Raw genomic sequence first — 15,511 nt, 5'->3', positions numbered from 1 at the left:
GAGAAGGCCGTCGGATCTCCTGAAGAGCTTTAGGAGGCTGTCTCTGATCTCCTTGGTCCTCACCCCGTAGATAACAGGGTGGACAGCCCAGGGGAACAGCAGGTAGACTGCGCTGAGCAGGTTGTGGACGTCTTGGGAGGCCGACTTGGCCAGGCGGAAGACGATGGAGGAGGAGAGGCGGGAGGAGTAGCCGACGAAGAGGACGATCAGGTGTGTCCCGCAGGTGTGGAAGGCCTTGTGGCGGACGTTGCCGGAAGCGATCTTCAGCGCCGTGCGGATGATTTGGCTGTAGGAAGCCAGGAGGATGCTGAAGTCCAGGATGACGTCGACGCACCGCATCGCCATCCCCACCGCCTTGTTGACGGAGATGTCGCCGCAGGACAACTTCATCAGGGCCATGTGCTCGCAGACGAAGTGGCCGATGACGTCCGAGCGGCAGAAGCTCACCCGGGAAGCCAGGATCACCACGGGGCTGACGACGAAAAGGCTACGCAACACGGAGGCGAGAGTCAGCAACGCCAGCAGCCGGCCGGTCATGATGTCCGCGTAGCGCAGCGGGTGGCAGATGGCCACGTACCGGTCAAGAGCCATCATCAGCAGGACGTTGCAGTCCAGGACGGTCGTGAAGTACAAGAAGAACATTTGCACCAGGCACTCGGCCAGCGAGATGCGGCTGGCGCGGAGAAGGAAGCTGAGGAGCATCTTGGGGAGGATGGTGGCCGTCCCACAGATGTTGACCGCCAGCAACAAGGCGATGAGCAGGCACATGGGCGAGTGAAGGCTCTCCTCCGCCTTCACCGTGTAGATCAGGACGGAGTTGGCCGCCAGGATGACCACAAAGAGGCAGAAGAAAGGGATGGCAAGGAGCTGCCTGGAATCTTTGAGGCCGGGGAACGGAAGAAGGACGAATTCCGTGTAGGAGATGTTGGCAGCTCCACTCGGGGTCTCCATGCCCATTTTCGGGTGGGTGGGTGGAGTTCTTGCCCAATACTTAGGCAACCAGGGCCTGGGAAGGTAGAAGAAGAGGGATTTCTAATAATAATAATAATAATAATAATAATAATAATAATAATAATAATAATAATATAAAAAACAACATCTTTATTGCCTGTATAACGAAGTCATGGTTCTAACTTACAAAGTCATTGTTAACGATGCTCCTTCAGGTATAGGGGGCTGTTTAGGGCTTTCAAGGTCAGCACCAACACTTTGAATTGTGCTCGGAAACGTACTGGGAGCCAATGTAGGTCTTTCAAGACCGGTGTTATATGGTCTCGGCGGCCGCCCCCAGTCACCAGTCTAGCTGCCGCATTCTGGATTAGTTGCAGTTTCCGGGTCACCTTCAAAGGTAGCCCCACGTAGAGTGCATTGCAGTAGTCCAAGCAGGAGATAACTAGAGCATGCACCACTCTGGCCAGACAGTCCACAGGCAGGGAGGGTCTCATCCTGCGTACCAGATGGAGCGGATAAGGTGGGCAGAGGAGGGTGACCAAAAGGATCCGGGTCTGAAAATCAAACCCTGGGTCAGTGCTGGAGCCTCAGGAATCTCTCACTGCTTGGAGATGGGGTGACATGTAACAAAATGCAGATGTCGTTGTTGGGATCCTTGCCTAGGCAGGAAGTGCTAAAAGGATCGCTATGGCCCCACCAGAAAAGAAGATGGGGGTCGTGGAAGACCAACCTTACCTGGGAGCTGATTACTAGTTTTCTACTGCTCAAGCTAGTTTTCTCCTGCTCTGGACGGTAGGATTCGAACTAACGGCTTCAAGCTACAAGAAATGAGTTTTTGACTAAACATCAGGGAAAACTTTCTGAAAGTAGGAGCCGTTTGACAGTGGAACAGTCTCTCTTGGGACGTGGTGGACTCTCCTTCCTTAGAGGTTTTGAATCAGAGGTTGGATGGGCATCTGCTCTGGATGCTGTAGCTGAGATTCCTGCATTGCAGGGGGTTGGACTAGATGACCCTTGGGGTCCCTTCCAAGTCTATGATTCTATGACCAGCAGCAAGACGACTGGACATACCAGGAGGGAAATGTTTGGCATTCTGATGTGGATCAAGGCAGGGGGAAGTGTCGTCACCTGAACCATAACTGGACCTGAACGTTCAGGGGAGCCAAACTGAACATGACATCATTCACATATTTTGCTTCAGGGTGCTATATTCCCCTCCCCCAAAATCCAAATAGCTAGTATGGGATACTCAGAACATAAGACCTTGCTGAATCAGCAGCAGGAGAGGAGCAGGCAGAGGGCCTTCTCAGTGGTGGCTCCCGCCCACCCATCAGATGCAAAGCAGGCTGACCCTTTATTTCCATCTTCCTGCTTTGCTTTGATCCTGCAAAAGGGAGAGGAGAAACAACCGACCAGCACTGATTTGCAGCAGCTGTCCTTTGCACCAGACCTCTGGACAGGGAGATTAAAGGGTGGGGATTGTTGCTTTGATGTGAATGATTTTTGGACTAGGGGGGGTGTCAATGTTTTATTTTTGTTTATTTGTTCATTACTGGGCCTGAGTATTGCTTTGTTTATTATATTATTATATTTGTTATATTATTTATTATTATATCGGTGACGCTGTGGGTTAAACCACAGAGCCTAGGACTTGCTGATCAGGAGGTCGGCGGTTCGAATCCCCGCAATGGGGTGAGCTCCCGTTGTTGCTCGGTCCCTGCTGCTGCCAACCTAGCAGTTCGAAAGCACATCAAAATGCAAGTAGGTTGGCAGTTCGAATCCCTGCGATGGGGTGAGCTCCTGTTGCTCGGTCCCTGCTGCTGCCAACCTAGCAGTTCGAAAGCACGTCAAAGTGCAAGTAGATAAATAGGTACCGCTCCGGCAGGAAGGTAAACGGTGTTTCCGTGCGCTGCTCTGGTTCTCCAGAAGCGGCTTAGTCCTGCTGGCCACATGACCTGGAAGCTGTACGCCGGCTCCCTTGGCCAATAAAGCGAGATGAGCGCCCCAGAGTTGGCCACAACTGGACTTAACGGTCGGGGTTCCTTTACCTATGTGTTTGTAATGGTTGCTAAACGAAATATTAATGTGTCATATGATCCCCCCCCTTATCATAATATGCATTCTATATCTGTAATAGAATCGCTTCGGGTGCCAAGTCTAATAAATGAAATGAATCAGGCTAGTGTCCCATCTAGTCCAGCTTCCTGTTCTCACAGCGACCGATAAAGGCAAACCCACAGGCAGGATTCGAGCGCCAGAGCAAGTGTCCCGTCTTCTGTGGGTCCAGCACTGCTGCCTCAAACTATGGAGGGCAGAGTATAGCCATCCTGGCTACTACTACTAGTAATAATTTTATTATTTATAGCCCACCCATCTGGCTGGGCTGCCCCAGTCACTCTGGGCAGCTTCCAGCATTAGGGCTGCCATGATTCAAAAATATTGTGTAAAATCCCCCTGGATGCAACAAATTGGCCCCAAATCCTGAATTTGTCCAGGATTTCCTGGCTATATATATGGTAACCCTATCCAACACATATAAAACATCATAAAACATCAAACATTTGAAAACCTCCCGATATAGGGTTGCCTTCAGGTGTCTTCTAAAAGTTTGGTGGTTACTTTTCTCTTTGACATCTGGTGGGAGGGCATTCCACAGGGCGGGTGCCACTACCGAGAAGGCCCTCTGTAGCTTTGCTTCTCGCAGTGAGGGAACCGCCAGAAGGCCCTTGGAGCTGGACCTCAGTGTCCGGGCTGAATGATGGGGGTGGGGACGCTCCTTCAGGTATACTGGACCGAGGCCGTTTAGGGCTATCAAGGCCAGCACCAAAACTTTGAATTGTGCTCGGAAACGTACCAGGAAGACTGGGATTGTGGCATGGAAGAGGGGGGCTCACACAGCTCTGATCAGAAGTGGATGCCCCTTGCTTGGTTTTTTGTACTGATGCCCAAACAGTAGAGGTAAAGGTAAAGGGCCCCCTGACCATTAGGTCCAGTAGTGGCCGACTCTGGGGTTGCAGCACTCATCTCACTTTATTGGCCAAGGGAGCCGGCGTACAGCTTTTGGGTCATGTGGCCAGCATGACTAAGCCACTTTTGGAGAACCAGAGCAGCGCATGGAAACGCCGTTTAACTTCCCGCCGGAGTGGTACCTATTTATCTACTTGCACTTTGATGTGCTTTCGAACTGCTAGGTTGGCAAGAGCAGAGACCGAGAAACGGGAGCTCACCGTGTCGCGGGGATTCGAACTGCCAACCTTCTGATCGGCAGGTCCTAGGCTCTGTGGTTTAGACCACAGCGCCACCCGCATCCAAACAGTACTGATGCCCAAACAGTACTTGAGGCAGATGTTTTGGACTGCAGCCCCCATCAGCCCCCAAAGCAGAACATCTGGAGGCTCCTGCATCAAAGAAATGGGAATGGAAAGCCTCCTTGCCCCCAATTCCCCCAGAGCACAGTGGGTCAAACGGGTCGGGGACCCACGGCACGGCTACCTCTGAGAGCATCCTTCTTTCCCCCACCCCCCGCAATTCACATAACCTCTGAATATGCAGCATAGCATTACTCACTGAGACCCAGAAGAGGTTGTGGCAGCCAGGTGATGGAGTCCAAGGCCCGTCTGGCTGCAAACCAGGTGTTTAAATAACCACGAGAGTGAATTCCTCCTGGAGCAACAACAGCCGAGATGGTGTTGTCTCAGGTCCGGCTCCTAATGGTCCCAAAGGGGCCCAAGTCTTTGAACCACTTCCTAGTGTTATAAGAATTCTAAAGTCTCAAATATAAAGTAAATGTTCATAAATGTGCGAGGCAAACACATGCACAAGTATATAAACCACGTGTCTGAAATAGGAGAACAATCCTGAAGCCGTTTTGACTCTCCCAATGACATCAAATATTTCTCTGCAAAGAGGGAGGAAATGGGAAAGCCTCCCCATTGTCTTTTGATGACCTCTTTTAAGGGCGTATGTGTGTATGAATAGGGTGAGCCTGTGACCTGGAGTCAGGAACTAAAGTATTAACCATCACAAAAGAATGGCCAGGCTGCCCAGGTAATGCAATCAGGGACCATTATCAGGTATCCTGGCAGAAAGGATTTCTGCTGTAGACCGCCTCCCTCTGTGATGTATATATGATGTTTTGGGGGGTGGTCTTGGGCTACAGGGCAGGGAATTTAAAATGTCTATACTGTATAAGGGCAGGCACACCTTTGTTCGGGGTTCCTCCTCCTTTCCTGCGTGTGAGGGGAGCACCCTGTTGCAACAGATCCATAAATATCAGGCTTACGAGCTGCTTTGCTTCACAATATTCTCTGGTTGGTCTCTGTTATTTTCTCCTATCGATAGGGAACCTACTTAAGGACTCTGTACGGGCTCCTGCATACCACACATGTATATGTGAAATATGCTCAGAGTCGCAAAGTGATTTCATGCTCTTTATTCAGCTCATAGTGGTGAGGAGGAATGAATGAAAGTCCCCTCAAAGTATCTGCTTTATATACATTATTTACACAATGGGCTGCACATGATTGCCTAATTCCGGAATTCTACTGTAAGCCAATCAGGTTGTGGATTCACTTCTATCTGGAGCATGATTGGGTGGTTCCTGCCAACCGATCATACTGCTGCATTGTTCTAGGACCAATCAGACTGCTGCATTCTGAATCCTATTGTTCTAGGACCAATCAGACTGCTGCAGTTTGGATCCTATTCAACTCAGTACATAACAATATGTGTTGGGGTGGTTGTTGTTATTGTTTTTGTTGGTTATTATGGTATGCATTTTTGTGTTTTTATATCGTAAACTGCCCTGTAATCTTTGGAGAAAGGGCGGTAAAGAAATTTAATAAATAAGAATAATAAGAATAAGTAATTGTCAGAGCTGCTTGAAGATCCTAGCTCACAGAGGATCACGCTAGCCAGCGATCATTAAGTAAAAGTCTTTATTGAATTACAGTTTCCATTCTCACGCTGCTGCGCGCAACTCTACGTCTAGTAGCTAGATCGACGAAGCTCCGTCTGAGTCTCCGCCCCGTGCGCACCAACTTAATATCCTAGCCCTGCTCCACCTTTTCCGCCTGACTGTCCTCCTCTGGGTCCCTCTACCCCCCGGGGCTTCTTCCTTCCGGGATTCTTCTGACGCTGACCCGGACCCTCCTGCCTCCTTGCGCCGGGCTTTAGGACCTGGCTCCCTTTCCGGGCTGCTTACTGCGCCGCCTTCCTCTGCATTTGAACTTGGCGCGCGCGCCCAACCTTCCACTTTCCTCTTAACCGTTTCTTCGCTCCCCGATGGAGGTGTGGCCACTCCTGACTCATGCCCTCCCTCCTGTGGTGAGCTGCCAGCGCTTGCCCCCTGGCTCCCTTCCTCTTCCCTGCTCTCTGGCGGTGACGCTGGTCCCGATTTCCAACTGCTCTCCTCTGAGTCCCCTCTGGCTCTATCTTCCTGGGGTGCCCCCCTAGACTCCCCCCTTGCCCTGGCCACTGGTGCTCCTTTCTGTGAATCCTCTGATTCACTGGAAAGACTCGGAGATCTCGGGTCGTCGTCATCACTCATCTTTTCTTCTGCCTCCTCCCCTTCGCTCTCTGTTTCCTCCCTTGCCCTTGCCTCTGCTCCTAAACCCCTGACATCCATCCCCCCCTCGAAGCCCCCCATTCCCCCCTCCCCTCCTTCCGGTGCTGGAGCTGGGGTCTGCTGTTGCAAAGGGACGAACGTCGGATATCGTTCGCTTCCCGTGGCGGGCCTCCATCTGAAGTCTCGCGGGTCTCCCTCCCTGCTCTCGTCGACGACGGTCACCTCCGCTTCCATCTCTGTGCCGCCGTGCTCGAAACCAGGGTCGTCCCCGAAAACGTCCATGTCCGTCTCTCCCTCACTTCCTCCTGGCGGCGTTGCTCGTCCTGGGCCTTCCAGCCACCTTCTGCGGAACTGCTCCTCTGGTCTATCGTCCCACCAATACGAGGGTTCTGATGCAGATCCCGAGGGTGACCCCTCCGGGGAACGGACGTCTTGTGTCGGGTCCTCGTCCGAGTCGAACCCCCGGAAAGTGCTGGCCGAAAGCGTGGGCGTGAAAAGCCAGTCGTCGAAAAAGTCTGCTGGCATAGGTCTATGTGGGAAGAGGGCATGAAACTCGTCTTTGAGTAGAGGTTCGTCCAAGGCGTAGCCCGGCACCCAGCTGTTCGCACTGGCCGGGGTGCCCTCCTTGGCGAGAAAGTATTCTACCCCCTCTTCCCCCCATCTGGAGTCCAAAATCTCCGTGACGTCATTGATGCGCTCCTTCTGTGCCACTCCCGCGTGCCCCGTTCTGTCTCTGACCGGACTCGGCGCCGTTCCGGGTTCCTGGAACCTGTGCGGTGCCTTGTAGGGAGTGAGCACCGATCTGTGGAACACCGGATGCATTCTGGAACCCTCCGGAAGTGCCAGTCTGAAAGCTACCGGGTTGACCTGCTCTTCGACTTGGTAGGGCCCCAGTTGTTTATGCCCTAGTTTCTTCTTGGCCAACGACCTGGCCGGCACTGCGTGGGCTGCTAACCAGACCCAGTCTCCCACGTGGAGCTCTTCGCCAACCCTTCTGTGCCTGTCCGCTTGTACCTTGTATGCGTGTTTGGCCAGCTCCAGGTGGCGCCTCAGCTGATCGTGGACTTCCTGCAGCTCCGACGCGAACGCATCTGCTGTCTGCGGCTCCCCCTCCCCCATTCTTTCCAGTCCCGGGAAGGTTCTGGGGTGCCTCCCGTTGTTGGCGAAGAACGGCGTGACCCCCGTGGACACGTGCTTCGTGTTGTTGTAGGCGAACTCGGCAAGCGGCAGGTAATCCACCCACGTCGCAGGCTGTTGATTCGCATAGCATCTCAGGTACTGCTGCATGATGGCATTGACCCGCTCCGCTTGCCCGTTGGTCTGCGGGTGTCTCGCCGACGCCAGGTTGATCTTGACGTTTAGGAAGCCCATCAGCTTCTGCCAGAAATTCGAGATGAACTGCCGCCCGCGGTCGGACAGAATAGACCGCGGCAGACCGTGAACCTTGAACACGTGGTCTATGAACAGTTTGGCGGTTTGCTCCGCCGTGGCCACCTTCGCACACGGAATGAAATGTGCCATCTTGGAAAACAGGTCCACCACCACCAGCACTGCCGTCTTGCCCCTCGAGCTGGGCAGATCTGTGACAAAGTCCAGAGCCACCCTTTCCCAAGGTTCGACCGGAGTTTGCAGCGGTTCCAACAGTCCTGCCGGCGGTCTGTGCACTGGTTTGGCCCTCTGGCAGGTGTCACACCTCGCCACGTAGTCTGCGACCTCCCCTCTCATTCCAGGCCACCAGAAATCCCTGGCTACCAATTCCACCGTCTTCTCCTTGCCAAAGTGCCCGGCCGTGGGCGCGTCGTGCAGCTGCTGCAGCACCTTGGCGCGAAGGTCGTCTCCCGGTACGTAGATGGCCCCTTTACGGATGAGCAATCCATCTCGTAGCTGGAAACCATCGGCCTCAGCCTTGCCCCTTTGCACCTCTGCCATCTTTGCTTGCGCGAAGGAGTCATCCTGCAACGCTCGCCGCACCGCCTCCAGGTCCACGGTGGCCGCGGCGCACGCCCATACTGTTGGTGCGAAGATGTGCATGGCGGCCGCTGGCGTTGCGTCCTCCAGATACTGTGGCTTACGGGATAGCGCGTCCGCCATGATGTTAGTGTCCCCCGGGACATACTCTATGCGGAAGTCGAAGTTCGCAAAAAACTCAGCCCAACGTATCTGCCTCTGGTTTAGGAACTGTGCCGTGCGCCAGTGCTCCAGATTCTTGTGGTCCGTGCAAACCTGCACCGTGTGCTTGGCGCCGATCAGGAAGTGCCTCCACGCTTTGAACGCTGCATGAATGGCCAGCAACTCCCTGTCCCAGATGGTGTAGTTCTGCTCGGACTTGCTGAGCTTCCTGGAGTAAAACGCTCCCGGCCGCCACACCCCCTGCTGGTCCTTTTGCAGCAGGACCGCCCCCACGGCTCTGTCCGAGGCGTCTGTCTCCACCCTCATCGGCCTGCTGGGGTTGACGTGAAGCAGCTGCTCTTCCGACGCGAAGAGACGCTTGAGTGCCTGAAAGGACTGCTCCGCCTCCTCTGTCCAAACGAACTTCTTTTTCTTGGAGCTAAGCGTGTCTGTGATGGCCGCTGTCTGCATAGCGAAGCCCTTGATAAACTTGCGATAGAAGTTCGCAAAGCCGACAAACCTTTGGACCTCTTTCCGGTTGCGTGGACTCTTCCAATCCAATACCGCTCGAACCTTGGCGCTGTCCATGGCGAGCCCCTTGTCAGACAACTTGTAGCCCAGAAAATCCACCTCCGTCACGTCAAATTGGCACTTCTCCAGCTTGGCGTAGAGCCTATGTTGCTTTAGTCTGGTCAGCACTTCCTTGACGTGTCTGTCATGCTCCTGCTGCGATTCCGAAAAGATCAGGATGTCATCTAAGAAACAGACGCACGTCTTGTAGAGAAGTCCCGCCAACACGTGATGCATGAAAGCTTGAAAAACGTGGGAGCCATTTTGCAATCCAAAAGGCATAACTCTGTATTCGTAGGTACCCAGTGGCGTGAACATGGCCGTCTTCCACTCATCTCCCTCCCGCATGCGAATGAGGTTGTACGCCCCTCGCAGGTCTAACTTGGTGAACACTTTTCCCTTCCGCACCTTCGCCAGGAGGTCGTCTATTCGGGGCATGGGGAAGTCCGACGGCTTGGTCCCATTGTTTAAAATGCGATAGTCCACGACCAGTCTTTTTTGGGGCGTGTCTCGCTTTTTAACAAAGAATACAGGACTGCCCCCCGCTGCCTTGGACTCTCGGATGAAACCGCGCTCCAAATTATGATCTATGAACTCTTTGAGTTCCTGCAGCTCGTCCTCTGACATGGAATACAGTTTCCCTTTAGGCAGCGCCGCCCCCGGAAGCAGGTCAATTTCGCAGTCATATGGTCTGTGAGGGGGTAGCCTGTCCGCCTCCTTCTCGCAGAAAACTTCCAAAAATTCTGCATACTTGTGGGGAATCGCTTGCAGCGTGCCTAGCAGCAGCTGTGACTCCTCTTCCTCTCCTTCCTGCCGGGGCACGATGCAGTGTTCAGCACAAAAGGAAGAGCCGAAGATCAGCTGCCTCTGGTACCAAGCCAGCGTTGGGCTGTGCTTGTCCAGCCAACTCATTCCCAATACAATGGGCGTATCTGATAGTTGAGTGACATTGAAGCTGATGATTTCTTTGTGATTCCCAAGTCGCATCGCCATTGGCGGCGTCTGCTTCACCACTTGCCCCCCTAGCAACTCCCTGCCATCCACCGTGACAACCTGCAGGGGCAGTGTGGCCGGCAGCAACTGTATAGCGTGCTTGTCGACAAACTCCTGCCCTATAAAGTCCGCGTTGCTGCCCGAGTCGATAGTAATTGGCACGTCCATGGTGATTCCATTGGGCAGCTGGAGAGATGCGGTGAGCCTCACCACTGGTTTGGGCGGGAGGGGGTTCACGGGCTGTAAAATCTCTGGGGACTGCGTCACTAACACGTCTGGCTGGGCCCCAGGGCCTCTTCCTCCAGCCAGACTGCTTCGTTTCCCTGCTGTGGTCCTCCTTGCTGCGTTGCTGCAGTCACCATTGCTGAGGCTGCAGTGAGCTTGTGGAGCCTCTGGGGACACTCTTTCGCCATATGCCCTGGCTCCTCACAGACGTAACACTTCCTGTTCCCTCTAGGAGGCTTCGCTTTCACTGCTGCCGGTGCTAGGGCTCTGGTTGCTGACTGAGCCCTTGCACCTCCAACCTCCATAGGTTCGGCTCCTCCTCCTGGCGGAGGCGTGGATTGCGCCCGCGCTGCTTCTCTGGGAAGGAAGGAGGGGCCCCTGGCTGGTTCGCGCCCTCCACGCCCTTCGTCCCTGCTCCACGGACGTTCTTCCAGCCTCACCCCCACTGCCAGTGCCCTCTGAACGACCTCCTGGGTGGTTCGGGGTCTCTCCCCCCTCGCGATCTCATCTTTAATCGAGCTGTGCAGCCCCTCCCAAAAGAGGTCTCTTACCGGGGCCGAATCTCTGTCCCATTCCAGGGCACTGACCAAGGCGAAAAAGCGGGCATGGTACTGTCTGACGCTGGCCCTCCCTTGTCTTAGTCCATGCACCTCCTTCCGGGCAAGATCCACGTCAATACTTGATAAAAAACACCCATCCATCGCTTTAATAAAGGCATCTGCATTCTGGAGCGCCGGATCCTTATCTCTCCATAAATTGCGTAGCCATGCTTTAGCATCCCCATGCAAATGGGACATGATGAATCCCACTCTCTCTTGCTCATCTCTAAAGTCTTTATGCAGCAGTTGCAGTGCGCACAGTACGTCTGCTCTAAAGTTGGGATACTGTTGCAGGTTCCCATCGAAGTGAGAGACCAGCCCGCCTGTTCGTCTCGCCAACCCAATTCCCTCCTGCCGGGGTGTCTGCTTCGTCAGCACGTCTAACCTGACCTGGAGATCCCTGCAGGCGGCAGCTGCCTCCTCCTCTCTCTTCCTGGATGCGAGAGCCTCGGCATTCAGTTGTGCCACTGCTTTTCTGAGTTCCTCTATCTGCTGCTCAGCCGTCATGTCGTCTGCTGTTCGTGAGCTCACTAGTAGGCACCTGTTTCTCTCCCCTCCTCGGGGCTGTAGATGCCCACAATTTGGAGACGGAGCTTACTGTCAGAGCTGCTTGAAGATCCTAGCTCACAGAGGATCACGCTAGCCAGCGATCATTAAGTAAAAGTCTTTATTGAATTACAGTTTCCATTCTCACGCTGCTGCGCGCAACTCTACGTCTAGTAGCTAGATCGACGAAGCTCCGTCTGAGTCTCCGCCCCGTGCGCACCAACTTAATATCCTAGCCCTGCTCCACCTTTTCCGCCTGACTGTCCTCCTCTGGGTCCCTCTACCCCCCGGGGCTTCTTCCTTCCGGGATTCTTCTGACGCTGACCCGGACCCTCCTGCCTCCTTGCGCCGGGCTTTAGGACCTGGCTCCCTTTCCGGGCTGCTTACTGCGCCGCCTTCCTCTGCATTTGAACTTGGCGCGCGCGCCCAACCTTCCACTTTCCTCTTAACCGTTTCTTCGCTCCCCGATGGAGGTGTGGCCACTCCTGACTCATGCCCTCCCTCCTGTGGTGAGCTGCCAGCGCTTGCCCCCTGGCTCCCTTCCTCTTCCCTGCTCTCTGGCGGTGACGCTGGTCCCGATTTCCAACTGCTCTCCTCTGAGTCCCCTCTGGCTCTATCTTCCTGGGGTGCCCCCCTAGACTCCCCCCTTGCCCTGGCCACTGGTGCTCCTTTCTGTGAATCCTCTGATTCACTGGAAAGACTCGGAGATCTCGGGTCGTCGTCATCACTCATCTTTTCTTCTGCCTCCTCCCCTTCGCTCTCTGTTTCCTCCCTTGCCCTTGCCTCTGCTCCTAAACCCCTGACAGTAATAAACACATGTTGCAAATTCATTGCAAAGCCATGATGTGGGAGATGAGAACTCTAGACAGATTTTATTTCTTAATTTACCACAGATTGTTAAACCAAAATGGACCTAGAATATGTTGCTAACTGTTGGTGCTATAACGCTGCTTCTTTTTGTCTCTTTAGAACAAAATTTTCTAAGTGTGTGACCAGATCTAGTTTGTACCAGTCTCTAGTAGCTGCTAACCTTACAGCAAAGTAATAGTTCTATATATCTGGAAATCCCATTCCTTCATGTTCAGTTTTTTTTATTTTAAAAAAATTATAGAACACTGATACATTGAGGAACGATTGCTTCTAAAGTTTTTAATGTTGCTGACATTTTGCAGGAGGGTGGTGTTCAAATACTCTAATATAACAATATATAATATTATAAATAATAAAATAACATTCCCAGACCCCATATAAATGCTAAACATTGTAATGAAGTGAGTGGTTCTGAGCATGCACAGACTGATTTTCCCCTAGCTGCAGATTGGCAGCAGCCTAGGATTAGGAAGCCAAAGGCATAACTTTTAGGAAGGTTGAGCCAAAAATATTAACCCCCTCTTGCCTAGTTCATTTGGCCCAGCCGCTCTGTGGGACAAGAAAGTCAAGAGGTGGAGTGCAATTCAGGTGACAAGGATACTGTCAGGTGTCCTATTATTCCTCTGCTAAGGCAGGTGAAACCTCTTGCCCAGACACAAACCTGGAGCAAAAAGCCAGAAGTCCTCTGACTCTAATGGTGGCCAGGGCAGGACCTTCAGAGGAATGTGTTGCTAAATCCTTCCATGGCCGTTAAAAGAGACCCCTGAAAACCCCTTTACATGAATCAATCAATCAATCAATCAATCAATTTCCTTTATTCGACCGATAGTCAGAATTAAACATTACACAATAATTATAAACTATAACATCATAGGGGGTACATAAATAAGGTAGGGCCACAGTTCTAGACCTCTCACAGATAACCCACGTCAAAGCATTCAGTTATACGTTTCCGACACTTGAGTGCCAGGAAAAGAAATTTAGCCACTGACAAGGTTGTTTTCCCAGAAGACTTATTTAGCAGATATGCTGTCTGCTTTCCTCTTTGTCGGGAACTGAGCTGGGGTAAGTATGGAGTTATAAGATACTGTCTTAAATCGTTGTAGAAGGGACAGCTCAATAAAATGTGCTCTGTGGATTCTACCTCACCCAATGCACAGTGGCATAATCTCTGGTCATATGGAACTCCCCCATATCTTCCCTTCAGGACCGCCGAGTCAAGAACATTCAGCCTAGCCGCAGTAAATAGTCTGCGGTATTCCACGTAGTGGATATCCGCCAGGTAGCGAGCTGGAGCAGCCCGATACAACTGCTCCCCCAGAAATAACCCAGGTTTCACATGGGCTATTTTACATGAATCTAGACCAGACTTGGGCAACCTGGTCACCAAGTGTCCAATGTCTCCTCTAGATAGTTCTGCTAAACCCGCTTCGTATCCACACAGACAGATCGATCACTTGATTCTGCTCCTAGCCACAGCTTTCCCAGGGACCAAATGAGCCCATTTCCTCCTGAGCAGCTTCCAAAGACTGTCCTGGATCTCCTTAGTCCTCATGCCATAAATGATGGGGTGCAGGATCCAGGGAAGAAACAGGTATATTGCACTGATGAGATTGTGGACATCCTGGCTGGCTGACTTGGCTAAGCGGAAGACAATGGAGGAGATGATTCTGGAGGAGTAGGTTGTTAAGATGACCATGAGGTGGGTGCCACAGGTGTGGAAGGCCTTGTGTCGGGCGTGGCCAGAGCTCATCTGCATGGACACCTGGAGGATGCAGCCGTAAGAACCCAGGAGAAAGACAAAATCAAAGATGGCGGTGATGGTTCTTGCTGCCAGGCCTAGAACCTTGTTCCTGGAGATGTCGCCACAGGACAGCTTCATGAGGGCCATGTGCTCACAGGCAAAATGCCCAATGATGTTGGACCGGCAGAACCTCACCTGGGAAGCCAAGATCACTACTGGGCTGACGAAAGCCACGCCCCGGGCAAGAGCGACCAGTGTCAATATCACCAGGAGCTTCTTCGTCATGATGTCTGTGTAGTGCAGAGGGTGACAAATGGCCACGTATCTGTCCAGAGCCATCAGGAGAAGAAGATTACAGTCCTGCATGGTGGCAAAGTAGAGGAAGAACATCTGGACCAGGCACTCCGTCAGGGAGATGTGGCTGACTCTGAGAAGGAAGCTGAGGAGCATCTTGGGAAGGATGACGGTGGAGCCACAGATGTTGACTGCGAAGAGCAAAGCAATCAGGACGTACATGGGCGAATGGAGACTGTGATCTGCCCTCACGGTGTAGATCAGGATGGAGTTCCCCGCAACAATCATGAGGTAAAGGCAGAAGAAAGGGATGGCGAGGAGATATCTGGACTCTTGGAGGCCTGGGAAGGCAAGCAGAAGGAAGTCTGTGTAGGAGACGTTGGCTGTTCCGTTCTGATCCCCTCCAGCCATCTTCGCAATGATTGGAGATAACAATCCTTAGATCTGAAAAGAAGAAAGAGAGGAACAGTTCCACCACCCTATTTTTGCTGTTTTTAGGTAGCCTCCAAATCTGTTCCCATTTGTAAAATGGGAGCATCTAAATGCTGGAGAGCCTGCACCTCCATAGGCACATATCTCCACATGAGGTGGAAATGCCCCAAAGTTTATTCCTGCAGGAAACCTCCAAAATAACAAAAGAGATAACATAAGTAACTCCAGAACTAGCCCTATTAAACACCTTCCAGGACAACAATGCACTCATACATGTCAAAGAACTCATAAGACACTTAAATTCAGCAGCTAGAAACATCACAATTTGATGCTTGCTTTCTCCTGCTCAATAATAATAATAATAATAATAATAATAATAATAATAATAATATTTATACCCTGCCCTCCCCAGCCAAGACCAGGCTCAGGGGGGCTAACACCCGGTATAAAAACAATTGATTAAAATACAACTTAAAAACATGATTAAAATACAACATTAAAATGCAGCCTCATTTCAGTAGAAATTCAAATCAAAAACGTCAAATCTTTACCAAGGCCAACTATCCAGACTGGTCCTATGTGGGCCAGAAAAAGCCAGGGAAGTCCCCAAAT

The 15,511-nt window shown here is 52.2% G+C and overlaps 2 protein-coding genes across 2 annotated transcripts; both read right to left on the bottom strand.

Moving 5' to 3' along the window:
* Positions 1-4,585, bottom strand: LOC309530261 (olfactory receptor 52K1-like; the record flags this gene model as incomplete). The annotated part of the gene is made up of 2 exons (XM_082218932.1): positions 4,519-4,585; positions 1-1,006 (listed from the first exon to the last, which is right to left on the bottom strand). A coding segment is annotated over exon 2 (957 nt), but the record flags the coding sequence as incomplete, so codon positions are not given.
* Positions 4,586-13,834: 9,249 nt separating this feature from the next.
* On the bottom strand, positions 13,835-14,878 carry LOC309530794 (olfactory receptor 52K1-like; the record flags this gene model as incomplete). The annotated part of the gene is made up of 1 exon (XM_082219915.1): positions 13,835-14,878. The coding sequence occupies one exon, from the start codon at positions 14,876-14,878 to the stop codon at positions 13,883-13,885; it is 996 nt and encodes a 331-aa protein (XP_082076041.1). The 3' UTR covers positions 13,835-13,882.
* Between the last annotated feature and the right edge of the window lie 633 nt (positions 14,879-15,511).

This window comes from Podarcis vaucheri, assembly GCF_965113315.1.
Source record: "Podarcis vaucheri genome assembly, chromosome: 4".
Taxonomy (NCBI): Eukaryota; Metazoa; Chordata; class Lepidosauria; order Squamata; family Lacertidae; genus Podarcis; species Podarcis vaucheri.
The sequence above is the reverse complement of the archived record's forward strand: the minus strand, read 5'-3'. Positions and strand labels throughout refer to the sequence as shown.